Below are 18,008 nucleotides of genomic sequence, written 5' to 3'. Positions count from 1 at the left end.
TTTGAATGTTTTGGTTTTCATGATCTTTCTATACTTCTAAATGTTCTTGGCCTACCCTCGTGTCCCCTTTTCCTATGGTTTATGGAAAATGTAAAATGACCCTGTGATCACCAATGGGGCATAGCATTTATATAGATTGTATTCCTATTTTCTATGGACATTTTATATTTAGCTCACATGCTGCCATCTAGTAATATTTTGTGATAATTCACTTGTTTTCTTATGTTCTTTTTGCCCTTATCTTATGACACACCACCTTTGTATGTAATGCTCCAACCTTTTTCATGAGATTTTACTTCCTGTGTCATGGATGCACAGGCCACATGTAGCAGTACACATGTATTCTGTATAGTAAGCTACAGACAAGATCATCTTTTCACCACATAAATACCACAACCTATTCATCAGTTTGTATCCGGTCATCTGATGTTCAGAATAAAAGCACCTTTGTGGATGGAATCGGTATTTGGCGAGTTCAAGCTATCTGATGAGGATTGTCATCAGTGATTATAACTTAAACAGGCCAGGCATAGGTCTTACAAGGGATAAATCGCTTCACAACAATCGGAGTCAGAATATCACCGTTTCCAAAGTTATCCCTTACCTCAACGTCTGCAGTTAGCCCTGTGTTATTTCAATTTGTGAGTAAGGCAGTGCCTTATTTCTACTGGGGCATTAACCAAATGACACATGGAATTGTCCTGCAAGACATTCAAGAAATAACAAGCCTTAGATGGCTGCACAGTTATTTGCCTCGTCAATATACAGATAATTAATTACAGTCTCCCATGATAGTAACATTGCCCTGCCTTTACCCCATTTCTGTCTGTCAGAGGAGATTGGTCTCCTCTTCAGCCTTCAGGTGAGGGGGGCCTGTAGCATTACACACATTATTAATTTCCCATTTGTTTTTCCTCTTAAAGCTCCAGCCACAAGGATTCCACCTTCCTTGCCCTGTTAGTAATGTCATCCCTCATACACACTATCAAATCACACTTGATGTATGTGTATACTCCCCCCCCCCCCCTTCTACCTACCCTGTCCCTCCAATACAGGGAGCACCCCAGAAAGTCACAAGCCAGTCATAGGAGCCATCAAAGCAGGTTTCTGATACTCCCACAAAGTCAAAATCCTCCTTATGTATCAGTAGTCCCAGTTCTGTCATTTTATTCACCCAACTCCTTGCATTCATGAACATGCCTGTTTGTTTTGGACCAGCAGTAGAGCATCCCAGAGAGACAGGGAAAAGTCCTATTCTGTTGATACATCCCTCAAGCGTCATAAGGCCCATACACCCGATTGGACTTTTTGACAACAAACATGAAAATTAGAGGTTTTGGGGCAACATCCGACCGTTTTTCATCAGACTTTTGTTGGCTTATGCGAACGGAAAACTTTTTGACAACACAAGTCCAATGGAGCAAAGTCCAATCGTGTGTACAAAAGTCTGATGGTTTTGTGTACAAAGTACAAACACACATGCTCAGAACCAATGCAAAAGATCAGACAATACAGAAGTTGGAGTAATTGAACGTCCTCTTTTGAAGTGTCGTCAGTATGTTGAAAAGTCACTACGTTCACGTTTGTTGCCTAAAAAGTCAGATCGTGTGTATGCAATACATACTTACGGCCAACGCCCTTTATACAAAACGTCCACGGGAAAGTTTGTACAGAGTCCAAATCGTGTGTATGAGGCTTTATACACATTTTAGGGATCTCTGATCAACGATCCAGTTCAGGTCTTGGTCCTCTCGCCCAGGAGAATTTATACTCGCCTGAGACAGACAGTTCATGCTCTCGAGCTGGTTTTAGCAACACTTTAAGCTCCCACTGCCTCTCTGGTGTGGCTCTAGGTACAGGCAGTATCTGAGAATTCTGCCTTGGCGTTCTTTTTCTATAACAATTTGCCAACCATATAACATACATATACAGCGGCTCACCTGTGCCGGATCACGTACTAGGTACGGGATCTGGCACCTCCAGGTAGGGGGGGGGGGGGGGGGGGTCACGCGTTTGTGCCTCCGTCAACCCGGCTGTGCTGTGATTAGACACAGCAGATACCGGCCAATGAAGGACCGCCAGCACCCACTGATCGTCGGGAAGACAAACAGGACAAAGCTCTGCCTATGTAAACAAGGCAGAGCTCTGTCTTGTCAAAGCAGGGAAAGAAAATCTATCACTTCCCTTAATAAAAAGCAGAACACACCAAAATACCGGCTAGGCACACATTTAACACTTTGAACACCCTAGCTGTTTAACCCCTTCCCAGTCAGTATAATACAGAGACCGTGCATATTTCTCTTTCGTTCATTGATGGACCGGACAAAGCTCCTTTAAATTCTTGACCTTAGGTCAGGGATGTCCAACCTTTTGAAGAGCGAGGACCACTTAAGCGACTTAGTAACCAGTCGTGGGCCACAATGAGCAGATGACAGTTCTGCGTCCACTCTGCATATGCAAAGCGGACACAGACACAGACCACTCTACTCTATGGGCCCTCTCATATGATCAAATTGAAGGGAAGGGAACAGATACACTTTCCGTTTTGTTTTTTTAGCAGATTGGATTGGAAGGAGGTAGGTGTAAAAACGGACACAAGTCTGTTTACATCTTCTGCTCCATAGAGGTGAATGGAGGGTCTGATTGGGCCAGACAGATCATGTTAAAGGGGACTAAGGCTACTTTTACACTGATGGTCTGTGGTCTACCTGCACCTGTGGCTTTCCTACAGGCTAGCTGTACTTTGCCATAGAATTTCTTTCTGAAAGTGCACCAAACCCACAGGTAAGACAAGAAGTCTATGGCTCAGTGCAGGTAAGCTGAAGGTACACTGCGCTACACCTGCGAATCAGTTTAAAAGCAGCCCAGTAACCACTGCAGAACAGACATGTCCATATATACACTGATTTTAGTAATAAACTTGCTGTCCCAGGCAGAGTGCATTTGGTATCACTCCACCTATGACAGGAGCCGGTGCTATACAGGAAGCATTGGCTTATGCAGCTCTGCTCCACGGCCGCTTGCTTCCTCTACCGCTGGCTTCATTCACAACACTGATGCTCTGGCATGGCGGGTAAACTACCTGCAATCTGGTCTTGCCAACCCACCATCCCAGAGCAGGAGGTCGCGGGCCACATCAGAGGGCTCTGCGGGCCACTGGTTGGGCACCCCTGTGTTACATGTTCTGCCTAGTCCTCTCCTGAAGTGGTGTGATAACCTAAGGTCAAGAATTAAAGGAGCTGTGTCTGTCAATGAACGTCTGAGTAAATGTTTTTTTACAGAGTACAAAAATCCCATTTTTTTGTATTAGTGTCACTGGTTCCCAAAAGAGAGAGTTAGTCAGAAAGTCTGTCACTGATTGTCGCCATTACTAGTAAAAAATAAAACACACTTGTATAGATTCCCATAGATCGTAGGCACTATAACTTTTGCGTAAACCAATCAACATATGCTTATTTGGATTTTTTTACCAAAAATATGTAGCAGAATACATATTGGCCTAAATGTATAAAGAAGTTTGATTTAAGCATTTATTTTTTTAGATAGTTTTTTTTGTTTTCAAAATGGCGACCCTCCTTGCAAGTCCCATGAGGCATTGCAAGGCTGACAGTTGCAAGCATGACTCCCACAGGCACAGGCATGATGGGTCTTGTAGTTCCTCCACAACAGCTGGAGGGCTGCCAGTTTGACACCTGAGCAGTTGTCTGCTACTGGCAGGGGAAGCGGCCCCCGCCAGGTGAAAACAGTGATTGTTGCCAGCGGCTATAGCGATAATCTTAAGAGAATCCAGCAGGTTGGTTGTACCCAAGTTCATCAATCAGCTTGGTATAGTCAGCCTGCATATTAATGGTTCGAAACTCAGCCAGTTTCTGCTGAACTGGCTGAGATTCAAACTGTGCATGACTGGTCTAGTTTTGCCATTGGTACCACATTGTGTACAATTATGAAGTTGCAGATAATGACATATATAAAGCATGAATACAACAGATTGTATTAGATATATATGAAGCAGTCCTGTTAATCTTACCACAAACAGTAAAACCCTTTACCAATAAATATTCCAAATAGTTGCTTTGGCAGTATATTCCATGTTAGTATTTATTTTGCATACAGTGTTTGATCCAAGTTTTACATTTTAAAAACCCTGGAAAATATAAATTTTTGTAATTAAATTGGAATGCTTGTTAAACATGAGAAATAGTTACATTAAACAATCAATTTTATGGTTTAAACCCAATGCTTAACAAGAATTAAGATTTTTCTCTATTTGACAGAGGACTCCATAAGCTTGCCAAATTTTTCCAGATCACATCCATTCATAATAACAGCTTTGTTTTTCTTTTTTAGTTCATCAATAAAATCCAGCACCATCATTCCACGAGTGAACTTTCCAGAAAGCTCCACAGTCACTCCACATTCAATGAATTTAGTAACTGTGCTGGGATCTATGGCTGCAGCCATTGCATAGGAGTCACAGGAGACAAATCCAGGCCCATCTACAATGGCTTTCTCTTCCTTCACATCTCTTGAGTACTTCAAGCTGAGAGCATATATCTTCTTTATGAAGTCAGATTTCTTTGTCCCCGTGTTGACCCAATGCTCATACCATTCCTAAATAACCAAAACAATGTTAGTTTTAGGTTATAATAAAATGCGAAAATTTTCATAACTATGTAGATAGCATTATCAATAAAATAAATACACAATGCCACTAGTGTTGCCAACTGTGTTTTTTAAAAGGACAGCCCATAAAAAAAAAAAAAAAAAAAAAAAAAATAAAAAAAAACCCAACAGGCAAATTTAGCGTGCCTGCAAGGTAAAAAATAAATAAAAATTATACTCCAAGTGATGCTTTCGGCTCGACTGCGGATGTGCAGTTCCTAGCCGGAGCCAGACCGAGAGTCTCCGATGATCTATCCGACTGAGTGCTGCCATTTGTACCCTCCCCCTTTCCAAGCCCGCCTTATTTGACTTCAGAACTGGAGATGCAGGGGGAGATGTAGGCGTGAAAAGCCTGCAGTGGAGGACAGTCTTCACCCTAGCAGAAGGTAAGCTGAGTAAATTGTAGTCACGTTAGTGGATGGTCTTAGTGGATGGGGGGTTTGGGGGGGGGGGGGTGAGGAGATGGGCTATGTGTAGTAGCAGGCTCCTGTCTAATGCCATTTGTGTGTGGAAACTGCTCTACTTTCAAAAAAAAAAAAAAAAAGGGGGGGGAGGACATTTTCTGAGATCTCACCCATTTTCTATTACACCTCCTAGAGTATCTACTAGGGATGGTCCTGATGTTCGCCAAATAGTGAACAATTTTGGGTGTTCGCAGCAAATCCGAAAAGCCGCGAACACCCTTTAGAAGGCTATGGGGGGGGGGGGGGAAATCTAAAGTGATAATTTTAAAGGCTTATATGCATGGTATTGTCATGCCTAATCCCTACCCATTACCTGCTCACCAGACACAGCCTCCTCTCCTGCATTACCACCTCATGTGGCTGGAGCATTACACATCCCAGAGTGCCAGAAGAGGGGAGGCAGCAGCAATATAGATTAGGCCTGATGGAGTCAGGAAGTGAGAGGGGGGGGGGGGAGGGGGAGGGATGGAGTCAGGAGGTGAAAGAGGGAGGGGGAGGGATGGAGTCAGGAGGTGAAAGAGGGAGGGAGAGGGATGGAGTCAGGAGGTGAAAGAGGGAGGGAGAGGGATGGAGTCAGGAGGTGAAAGAGGGAGGGAGAGGGATGGAGTCAGGTGGTGAAAGGAGGGAGGGGGTGATTGATGGAGACAGGTGGTGAAGGAGGGAGGGGGAGGTGTGGTGGCTATGGAAAAGAAATAAAGGGGAAATCTCTCCAGTTGTGACAATCACAACTGTCACCTATTGTGTGAAATCTCTCCAATCTGATGGGTTATAATAACCTGCCCTTACTATCAAAAAAAAAAAAACACTTTTTTTACATGAATAGCCATCTTAAACCACATTGTTAAATTGCATATTGTACTTGTTTGTCGCTTAAGCACTGAAATTTTCACTTGACCCGACACCCCAGGTCTTCTCAGAGCTAGCCCAACAGCTCTCATAATGAGATTTCTCTTGAGGCTGTCGAAAGAGCATGGTGGTCATAGCCATTCCTCCATATTTGCCACAAAGACTTTGGTCTTCCCTGGACATTCACTTCAGAATACAGAAGACAATGTCCCTCCACATATATGCAGACTGGGGCAGAAAACAAGGCAGCTGAAAGCGTAGGCTGGAGAACCTAGCCTGCATCTAGAGTGATATCTACTTTGTCAATTGCTAGAAGGCACTCTAACATTCAAGTCAAAATCTGGACCAAGTATGCATTTTTCTCAGCAGGGCACAACTTTGATCCAACCATGGCTCCAGTGACAGCTGTTCTGGACTTCTAGGTCGGATTAAAACATGTTTGCACAATTTTTTGAAGGCAGTCATAAGGATTTAAAACACCAAGAAGGGGAGTCCTTCCTAACCAAGTGGGATCTATCAGTGTTGCAGGATTTACTGTCAGTCCAGCCGTTTGCGCCAACAGAGCAGTGTTTAGTTTGGGACATTGCCTACAAAGCAGTATCTATTGCTATAACTGCATGCAGAAGTATGTTCGAGATTCAAGCTCCTAGAGCTCCATAACAACATATCGCTTTCTTTCCAGAAGGAGTAGAGTTTCACCCTGTACCAAAAGATATTGATGGCCCTTCATTTAACAGACATCTGGGCATTACACAAATCAGATGTTTTCAGAACTTTAAACAAAGCATCTGTCCACAACCTGCTCCTTCAGATCATCAAATAAGCCTTTCATCATTCCAGCTGGAAATCAAGGAAAAGAGGCCACTGCCTGGGCATACAGGTCATGTATCCTTCGGTGGTAACTGCGGACTCTACCAGTGCTGTTGCAGCCTCGTGGGCAGCCCAATCGAGAGCATCTATGGAATACATCAATCATTCCAGCATACCTTTTTAAGCATTACAGAGTAGATCTGTGTGCCTTGTCAACAGTGGATTTGTAGGAAGGACTAGTAAGCCTTCTGTCACATCTTAATTTAAAAATGATTTGTCAGGCAGAACTTACCCCATCAGCTAGTTATTTATCACAGGTATGATGACTCATGTTGGCATCAGAAAAACTGAAAATTGTATCAAATACTTACTGTAATTTTCTCTTTTCCTGATGCCCATCCATGGCAGCATACATGCCCACCCTGTATCTTTTGGTATGTAGCCAATTACAAAAAATTGTGAGGGGGCCAATTAGTCCTTTATTAATATTCACTGGTCCTGAGGGAGTGGAAGAGAGGTGGAGCTCTATCACAGGTATGCTGTCCACTCAGCATACACCTGAATCTACGCCCCCTCATTGCTGATGGGGTAGCCATGCCATTTTTCCTCAAGGATTTTCAGCCATATTGCAAGGACAAGACATTACGTTAAAGCCGCAAGCAGTTTTAAATGGCTTTATTTCCCCTTTACAAATTTAATTTTGTGCAAAGACTGTTCTAAACATGGGAAACACACGCCACTTCAGACACCCTACCCCCCCGGTATGATATTTAAAGGAATATTTCACTTTATGCATCATTAAAGCGGGAGTCCGCGTTTTTTTTTTTTTTTTTTTTTTTAAAAGCCAGCAGCTACAAATACTGCAGCTGCTGACTTTTAAAATAGTGACACTTACTTGTCCAGCGCGCCCGCGATGTCGGCACCCAAAGCTGATCTCTCGATCGTCTCTCGGGTGCTGCCGCCGCCATCTTGGGTATGGGAATCAGGAAGTGGAGCCTTTCGGCTTCATTTCCCGGTTCCCTACTGCGCATGCGCGAGTCGCGCTGCGCGAGGATGGACCCGCTGCCTCTGGGATCTGTGTGTTTCCCAGCAGGCAGCGGGGGACTTTCGGAAAGGGGCGTAATCTAAGGGGGAGGATTCCAATGGGTGGACCTCCGCTTTAAAATGACTGCTCCAGAAAAAATTTCATTGCAATTAATAGGGTTCTAACGTTCGTGCAAACTTTCGGTAGCAGGGGGGGGGGGGGGGGCGTTCGGCTCATCCCTACTTTTGGCTTAAAAAAAAAAAAAAAAAACTTAAGGGGAAGAAGGGTACTGATCCAAAGTATATGGATCAGCAGTTTTCACTTCACCTCGACTTTCCTAGCTGCAGGTTTTTGCCAGGCCAGTTTAGGAAGCGGGTTGCAGCAACAGCAGCTGCCTTCATATACCTGTACCTCTCAGACCAGGTTTCCAATAATAGTTGGCACTTTTTTGCCACCCTGACAGAATGGTCTGCTTTACATTTGCTTTAATTTAAGTTAAGACTTACACACACACACGATATGCAACAGGTACAGAATTGCAGAGATTTTTAGGGGTTTCACTTACCCATGAAAGCTTGGAGCGACATGAATGCTCCCAAGTAGCAATGTAGGTTTTACACAAATAGTCATTCAAGACAATGTAGGCAGCTTCTGGATCTGCAGCGAAGTTAAACTCTCCACAACAAGTGGTGTTTCCTCTTGCTTAAAAGGGGGGAAAAAAAATAAATAAAGCGTACAATAAGATGCACCCATTTACTGTTTAACAACTTTACGATCACAATACATACAGTATATATGTTGCAATTTGCAAGTGGTTTACCAGGATTATGGCTGAAGATCTCAGCCATAATACCAGTATTTTGTTTTGCTGCCGGTGGCTGGCTTTCTCACGAGCCGCTGGAACACTTTCCAAAGTGGGAGACCCCCCGTTGTTTCTCGTGCTTACCGTTTCCCCAGGTTCACCTGAGACACCATTTGACAATGCAGCCTTAGGCGGTCAAAGTTGTTTTTGAGCCCAGATCCCTCCCTAAAGATAACCCGTCATCCTTATCTCTGGAAGAGGAAGAGGAAGAGGAAGAAGAGACAGTCAAAATGTGTTTGCAGGGGGTATATTAGTTTTTTTTTTTTTTTTTGGGCGTTTTTGCTAAAACACAAAAAACAAATTGCGTTTAAAAAACCACTGCACAAATACCATGTGACATAAAAAATTGCAACAATCACCACTTTATTCACTGGGGGTCTCTGGGGGGGGGGGGGGTGGCCTTGTTGGGTCAGGGCTCGGGTGCATCTGGGAGGAGAGGCACATGAGAGCAACCAGGACAGCGGGAGAGAGCACTGCTTAGAGACTCCAGGGAGGACAACTGGTCACAACCAGGAGGGCTGGTGAGTAAAGCAGAGTCAAGAGGACTATGGAGGCATGCCTGAGAGAACTGGGAGTTTGCAGAACCAGAAGAGTGGACTGTGGGAAGCACAGTGGAGAGAGGTTGTTGCAGCCAGGTTGGTTGGCAGGGCCTGAAGAGAGCCATCTGGGATCAGTAACTGGATAGAGGACAGTTAGCACCTGAACTATTTCTACATCATAGGTGCCCGAGGCCCCTGCCCGCGAAAGGCAATTCACAGAGACCTGGCTGAGTTAGTGTGAGGCCCAACCATGTGGTGCTAGCCGATCTGGGAATTTGCAGCAAGTGAAGTGCTGGAGCAGTAAGGGAAAGAGTGCATATAGAAGTCCCAAGCAAGTTGCATTAAAATCTTTCTGGGCATCCCATAATTTCCCCTCAAAAAAAATAAAAAAAAATACCACACACAGAAAACAAAGCTTATAGACTGTTCTATGTCCGAGAGTGTCAGATGGATTCTGGGCTTTGCAGAATGACAGGCGAACCACAATATTCAGCTACGGAGGCAGGGCTACACTTGTAAACAAAAAGTTCCTAAAACAAAAAAAAGCCTGGTCTTCGAGTAGATAAACATGCAAAACCGTTAAGGAGTGACCAGGCAACGCCATTCCCAAAACTGGAGTTACAAATGGAATGTGTTATATCATACAAGTGCTGATAATTTAAATTTTAGATCTGCACACAAAACATTTACAGTCTGGGAATCTACAATCTGACTTACATTCCATATTTCCACCCATTATGTATAAACTCTGCAGTTTCTGTGGTATTGTTGGATCCATCCTCACAGCTAGGGCCAAGTTGGTTAATGGACCCGTAGCCACCAAACAGATCTAAAAAAAATAAAATAAAAACCATGGCAATTAGAAAATTTCATGTAAAAAAAAAAAAAAAAAAAAAAAAAAGGGATTACAAATTTTTTCACACTGAGCATACTAATGTCAATGAATACAAAGTAACCAATTGGAATTGTATTTTTCCCCATCCTCTGAAGCAACTGTGGCTTTGGATTCTGTGAATGCAGGTTTTTGTTTTCTATCAGTTAAACATGAAAGACATTTGTCTTTATTCTGATACTACAACTATGTACCTAGGTAAAGGCAGTCCAGGTTTACAAACAAGATAGGGTCTGTAGGTTTGTTCTCAAGTTTAGTTTGTATACTTTTTACATCCTGAACCTCTTACAGTGCCTTGAAAAAGTATTCACCCCCTAGAAATGTTCAAATTTTGTCATTTTACAACCAAAATGTATTTCATTGGGATTTTGTGTGATAAACCAACAAAAAAGTGGCACATAATCTTGAAGTGGAAGGAAGCTGATAAATAGTTTAACATCAACTTCGAAGACTGGGCCGCAGGGCGGTATTCCAACATGACAATGACCCCCAAACACCCCCCCAAGATGACCACTGCCTTGCTAAAGAAGCTCCAGACCTAAACCATATTGAGCATCTGTGGGGCATCCTCAAAAACGGAAGGTGGAAGAGCAAAAAGATCTCCAACATCCACCAGCTCCATGATGTCAGAGGAGTGGAAGAGGTCTGCAGTGGCAACCTGTGAAGCTCTGGTGAATTCCATGCCCAAGAGGGTTAAGGCAGTGCTGGAAAATAAATTGTGGCCATACAAACTATTGACACTTTGGGCCCAATTCTGACATTTTTACTTAGGGGTATACTCACTTTTGTTGCCAGCGGTTTAGACATTATTATTGAGTTAATTTAGAGGGGACAGCAGATTTACGCTGTTAGTGTCGGTTCACGCTGAGGCAGCACGACTTGCAGCACGACTGCCTCAGACGAACTAGACACGACCGCTGCGGTGACTTGCAAAACTACTTCTCTATAGAAGTCAATGAAAGTCGCCCCCAAAGTCGTACAGGAACCTTTTCTAAGTCAGAACAGACTTGTGTTGCTCCGATTAGAATGGTTCCATTGTACAGAACGGGACGCAACTTGTCAGGTGGCCAAGTCGCCTGACAAGTCGCCCCAGTGTGAACCGACCCTTATACAAGCTGTACACATTACTTTGCTACAATGTAAAGTGTAATTTCTTCAGTGTTGTCACATGAAAATTTTTACTAAAATGTGACGGGTGTCCTCACTTGTGAGATACTGTAAATATTGCCATCTATATATCTGAGCGTTTTGCTCAAGGGTAAAGCCCTCAGTCTAGTTACTACCTTCATTTAACGGTCAAATGCCCACCTTTATGCAAAGAAAGAATGTTCCTTAAAGGCTATGTAAACCCAAAAAAATAATCATTTTATACAAATATTTTGCCTTTCATTTCTTATTTCAAACCGAATGGGTTGTTTTACAAGGTGATAGTTTATCGTAATTTTCTCTCCTAGGATTTCATAATTACAGTTAAGGAAATAAAAACATGGTCTCTTGACTAATTTTGGTACACTGGGAGGATGGACAAAAGGTCCATTTACACCAGACCGCAGGTTGTGTCCATGTCGACGCTGCATAAGCAGTGCTGGCATTGACCTGTCATCCGCCTGCTCAGCAAACATATTTCCCTGCTGAGCAAGCGGATTGCAACCCCAACTTTTATAGTTGTCAGCCTGCTCGATAAACAAACAAACATTCTCCTAATGTGCAGCTCGATTGTTTCCTGAAGCACATGGAGGAGCCTTGGGCCTTAGCGCGCTAAAAAAAAAAAAAAAAAAAAAAAAAAAAACACCTGCATAATAAGAAGGAAAAGTTTACTATGCAAAATGTGAACCTAGTCTTCATCACACTTAACATGCTACAAAGTCTCTGGGCTCCAGGACCTAGACCAGAATTAACCCCCCCCCCCCCCCAACCACACCCCATTCCTCTTATGGGTGGGCTTCCATAAGTGATATCTAAGCCTCCCGTTTTATCTGTTGCCACCAGCTACACCGAGAGGGGCAGAGTTTTAAGAAATCCTTTAGTGTGACCTTAGTGCACGCTAGGCAATCTTTCCAAGCCCTCCCTTCAAAAGCCTTAACCTACTCTTCTGGAGTTTGCAAAACTGTGGGAATTACCTCCCAAAACATCCTGCACTAGTAGAGGGAATAACCCCCACTATATGTTGTATACCAACCCAGGTTTCCATCTCTGCTTTTACTGAGGAGCAACTAGCCACCTCACTGCAACTGTCAGCAGAGACCATCATCTCAGAGACATTTAGAACTGTCTTTTCCCTCAGAGATATCCTGGAGAGAAAGAGAGAAAGAGAGAAAGAGAGAAAGAGAGAAAGACCCATTTTGTTCAGTAAAACTGAACAAAGCCATTTTTAATTTATGGCCAGCACAAACCCAAACAGACTAAAAAGTACAAGACAAGTACCGTATTTATCGGCTTATAACAGGGGAAAATCGCGGGTGCATGTTATATGCCGATCCGCCACGATTTCCTTGCGATTTTTGGGCTCTGGGCGGCTTTCGGCCCCCTTTTTGCCTCTCTCGGCGGTATACGAGAGCGGCCGAAAGCCGCAGAGAAGCGGCGAGAGCAGCCGAAAGCCGCAGAGAACTTCCGGGTGCCGCCGAGATACGAAGGACATCTCGGCCGTGCCATTTTTAAAAACAAAAGTAGAGGGAACGGACAGGCTGCATGACAAGGCTGCAGATGGATACTGATAAGGCTGCATCGATGGGCATTTAAATGCAAGTTTATTTTTCCTTAAAATTCCCTCCTTAACTCGGGGTGCGTGTTCTACGCCGATAAATACGGTAATAAATCCTAGCATGACCTAACAAGTTCCAAATTACAGGTTCACTATAAAATCTCCTCTGTTAAACCATGCCATCCAGTACTTATGTACCTACAAATAAGGTGACCAGATTTGCAGAAATCGCCTTTATATTTAATTGGTGATCCAGCCAGTAACACTCCATGTCTTAGGGTGGCACTCTGGATATAGGAGTAGCAGAGCTGCCCTTTGACAGAAGCATTGTCACTCTGAAGATGGTAGAGCTAGATGCACAACAGATTTAAAGGGTGTAGCAGTAAATCTGCTATCAGGCGTTCGGAAACTGGTTAAGATCATCAGCATTATGATAACTCACAGGCAGCAGGTACTCTACCATGGCTCTGTCACATAACATGGCTGCTGATTTTGTCAACTTCTGACCAATAAGTGCCTGCGTTTTCTGATATCATCCATTATGCCAGACAGACAGACAGTGCAATGTAGTCTATTCAGACACCCCCAAAGCACACCTGTGTTGAAGCCTTGAAGGCACTGGCAGCCCTACGATTGGATTTGCTTCCCCTCTATTCCTGCTGCTGGACATGGGCAGCTGAGCTCAGCTGCCTCTCTGCCCTTTGCCGCCTCTACCAGCCTCACAGATATCACTCTCCGGGCCCCGGCTACTACCGGGTGGGGAGGAGGAAAAATGACTCTGCTGGGGAAAGGCAAGGAGGTAATCAGGCAGGCGGCTGGCCGGGATTTGAGCCAGAACATGTAAGCAGAGCTGAATGGCATGTGCCAGAAACTGAGGAAATAGTCCATCCGCTCTGACTAACACATCAGAAAAGGGACACAGATAATGGAAAGACACACCCCCTAAGCTAGTAGGAGCGGGGGGCGGGTGTAATTCAGATTTTTTTTTTTATTCTGCACTGACTGTCTTTGAAAATTGCCCCATCTCCTGGTGAAGTCAAATCCGGGGACAAACTTGGTCCGGAGGACAGTCCCCTGAAACCAGGGACATCTGGTCACCTTACCTATAAAAGATTAAAATTATAATGGCAACACTGCATGTATGTAAAAATGAACAGTATAAAGTTATAGTAGTACATTTTTTTAATTTCAGGGTTGGAGGAAGACTGCAAAACTTTTCAAATTAATTTGTACACACACCAATTTTTTTTTTTTTTTAAAACTGATCCATTACCAAATTAGACAATTTTTAAACAATCTTTATTTAGGGGTGGCAATAGTCTTGCTCTACATAGCTGTTAAATAAGGATTGATACCTGGCCTGGATACTTGGAAGTAAAACGTTTAATTGCATCAACCGCATGCTCTTTTTGCATCAATTCCAGGCCAGGGGCATCTGGATCCGGTACATCACCCAGCCCATCTTTTCCATGAAAGTATGACGCATTTATGTTGTGTCCTAGGATTGCTGTGCCTGCTCCTCTATACACGGGAATCTGTGGAATAAAAAACAGGCAATAGGTAAATCTACATTAAAATAAAAAAAAACACCCAATAACACATACATATATATATATATATATATATGTAATAAATTCATAGAAAAAAAAAAGGCACTACTGTATGATATAGATATACTGATGGCCGTTTGTGTGGCTGCCATTCTTGTTGCCGTTAGATCATAAGAAAGTTTTTTTTTTTTTTATTCCTTAAACTGTACTGAGTACTGTCAATTTTCAGTCACAATTGCACACTATACATGGCTACAATCACCTCAAGTTTTTTTTAACTGTACAACATTAGGAAAGCACAACAGTATAACCAATGAGCTCCACCTGGTGGCTAGTGCTGGCATTGCAAGTGTGCGGATATCCCATCTGAGCACTGCAGGCAGTTATAAATATAAAAGCGTATACATTTTAGAGATAACAACCTCAGCCATTTCTTTGTGTTCACAAATAAAGAAAAATCCATAAGCCGTTTGGCTTTTCCTACTAAAGTGATTGATTTAGCCACTTGCAGACCGTAATACGTGTATATACGTTGCAGTCTGCAAGTGGTTTGCCAGAATTATGGCTGAAGAGGTCAGCCACAACCCTGGTACCATTTATTCAGCAGGCGGCTGGCTCTCATAAAACTGCTCCGAGCGACTCAGGAGCCGCTGGAAAGTAACGTCACCACAACCTCCACTACCCAACCACACACCACCCCCCCCCCCCCCCCCGCATGTTTCTCGGGCTTACCTTTTCAGCTCGAGAAACTATCTGGGGGGTGTTAGAGGATCGGAGCAACGTCACTTCCAGTCCAGGCTGGAAGAAATTTTTCACATTTTTTTTTTTTTTTTTTTTAGTTTTTATTTTGGATCGAGCCGAGTATAATTTTTTTTCCCCCCAAAAAAAAAAAAAAATCACCATACCATATACTAAAAACAAAGTATGTCTACTTTCCAGAGAGGGGTCATTTTGGATTCTTACAGTACTGTCCGTACTTTTTTTTATATACAGTATATTATACAAAACACATCATTTGTAGACCAACTTTCACACAGACTAAATATACACTTTTCCCCCAAAAGATGTGTAGCAGAATACATTTTTGCCTAAATTTATAAAGAAATTTTTTTTTGTACAACGTTTTACAACAATGTTTGGCCTTTTCATTTTTTACATTTTATATCCCATTTAAAAGTCTATGGGACCAACAACGTAAACATTCTGCAAGCTTTCAGAATGCCTTAGAATTAGATACTTTTTTGGGGCTTTATAAAAGGTTGGTTTTTAATTTATGCTTTACACTAGCCAATGAAAGGGTTACAATAGAAAAAAATAAATAAATAAAGTAAAACCTTTGAATCAATGGCAAACAGTACAATTCAGGAGTAGCATTAGTTTAGCAAAGTTGATATGCAATCAGAGGAAATAAAAAGATACATACTATGTTTTAATTGTTGGCCATTGGAGTAGTAAAGGTCGCAACATCAGCAGGAATAAACAGTGCCCATGCATCATTGGTGTCAGTGGGAGGAAGTGTGCTCCTTCGTTGGCCTGATGAATTGTACCCCATCAGCAATGTCATTTTGCCATGTTGTTGGTGTCATTGAGAGGAATTGTGCCCCTTCAGTGGAGGGGGGGGGGGGGGGGAATTAATGTTGGTATTAGTGGATGAGATGGCCCCAAGGGCCTGATAAAAAGCAAGCAAAGGGCTGCAACAGTTTGCGTCCAGGCCACTGCAGTTGCTCTAGCTCTCTTTTTTTTTAACAGTTTTTTTGTGAGCCCTTATTCTGAGTTGTTCAGAGAACAACGCATACCCAGACTTTACTGCTGTCTGTGGATGGGAGATTATCTGCAGGTGTATGCCCATGGCACCACAAACATGTTGATCAGGCACACAGGGGTGACACGAGTGCACATCTGCTAAACCATTGTTTCTCAACTCCAGTCCTCAAGGTGCCCCAACAGGCCATATTTTCAGGCTTTCCATTATGTTATATATATTATTATTACATATTATATGCACAGGTGATTTTATCAGTTTCACTGCCTTTATAATTACCACAGCCGTTTCATCTAAGAGAAATCCTGAAAACATGACCTGTTGGGGAGCCTTGAGGACTGGAGTTGAGAAACCCTGCGCTAAACCGATAATGTGTTTGCAGAGTGAACACATACCCCCAGCCGAGCGCTCTGTGCATCTTTTTCCTAAGTCAAGTGACTTGAGTCGCTCCAATTAGAACTGTTCAATTGCACCGAATGGAGCGCAACCTGATGCCTGATAGTAAGGTCGCCTACATGTTAAGAAAGCCTAACACTTTTTGCTGCACAGCCTGGTTTGTTAAGAGAAGTTGAAAAATAGACTTACTAGTCAGATAACCAGGTGAACTAAGGGGGGGGGGGATAAAAATATTATATATATTTCAGCCAACACAGGGTATTTTAGCAAAAAATAGCCACAAAGTACATACTTTCATATATTTGCTAAAAAGAGAAAGCTGAGCTGTACAAAATCCTCCAAATAATTCTTCACTGCTGTTGTCAAGCAAAGAAACTTGCAAACGTTCCTGCTGAAAACAGACATCAGAAATACGGTGGCTGTATTTGGCAAGCAGAATGTAAGCATTTATTACGGTCTTTATTTTGGGGAGATTTCACTCACTTTCTGTTACGCCAGGGCATAATGTAGGGACGGACTGCACCAAAATGGGGAGGGTGCAGTTCTGTTGGAAAAGAAGAAGGATTGCCAAAAAGTTGGAGGCACTTTTAACCAATGCTTGGTGACACTGCTAAATCTGGCCTGGGTATAATGATTTCTGGACACAAAAAAAACCCACACCACAATCCCCCCTCCCCCCACACACACAGTTTATCATATCAAGCTTTTACTCCCTTCATGACCAGGCAATTTTTTTTGCTATTCAGCTCTGCACTACTTTAACTGGTAATTGCCTCGTCATGTAAATTACATTTGATTTTTTTTTTTTTTCCCCACAGATCTTTGATATAGGAGACACACATACACTACTTTTCGGTTATAAAACATATCCAATAAAATCTATTTCCTACATGGATTTATACTTTTTTGAAAATAGTCAGGCATGCAAAGTTTTTTGAAGTTGTAATTTTTCAAAATTTTTGGGAAAAAGAAATAAAGTGTCTTCCTTTTCCCAATTTTTTATTTATTTTTTGTTTTTAACATACCATTGCCAGTGCAGTACAGGGTCATCATATTACTGGTGTGGCAGTGATCAGGTATACCAACTGGTGACAGCATTGGGGGGGTATATTTTTTACATCCTGTCATCAGATCAGCCCAGTGTAACTATAGTGAGTGATCAGGGGTTTTTTGATTAACCATACATACGCAGTTTGCTTTTGGTTGTGATCTGTGATGGGCTACAGGTAGCCAGGTACCATGTGCTTGCTGTGGGCCAATCACAGGTCGTTCATGAATGGAAAGTTATACAAAAGTTTTTTTTTTTTTTTTTTTTTTTTAAACATTACCATCATGTGATCAATATGATTGGTCGTAGCAGTCACGATACCAATTGCTGGTAGCCGTAATCTGTTGTGTTCATTACGGGAGGGGTGCACTGCGTGATCCTAACCTGGAGCAGGCACAGTGATGTATATGTATGCGATTGTGCATGAACCTGCTGCCACGCCACACTATAAT

The 18,008-nt window shown here is 42.8% G+C and overlaps 1 protein-coding gene across 1 annotated transcript in view; it reads right to left on the bottom strand.

The window, feature by feature from the left end:
- Positions 1-4,068: 4,068 nt before the first annotated feature.
- The window catches only part of LOC143996804 (pyrimidine-specific ribonucleoside hydrolase RihA-like), a 30,183-nt gene continuing 16,243 nt past the window's right edge, over positions 4,069-18,008 (bottom strand). The window contains exons 3-6 of the mRNA XM_077492081.1: positions 14,156-14,335; positions 9,925-10,036; positions 8,372-8,508; positions 4,069-4,611 (exon numbers count right to left, since the gene is read on the bottom strand). Of these exons, the coding sequence (XP_077348207.1) occupies positions 4,264-4,611; positions 8,372-8,508; positions 9,925-10,036; positions 14,156-14,335 (777 nt within the window). The 3' untranslated portion in view covers positions 4,069-4,263. The remainder of the gene's footprint in view (positions 4,612-8,371; positions 8,509-9,924; positions 10,037-14,155; positions 14,336-18,008) is intronic.

The sequence above is a fragment of the Lithobates pipiens genome, unplaced genomic scaffold, assembly GCF_037356315.1.
Source record: "Lithobates pipiens isolate NorthernLeopardFrog02 unplaced genomic scaffold, aLitPip1_a1.2 Scaffold_19, whole genome shotgun sequence".
NCBI classification, from domain to species: domain Eukaryota; kingdom Metazoa; phylum Chordata; class Amphibia; order Anura; family Ranidae; genus Lithobates; species Lithobates pipiens.
This window is presented reverse-complemented; position numbering and strand designations above follow the sequence as displayed.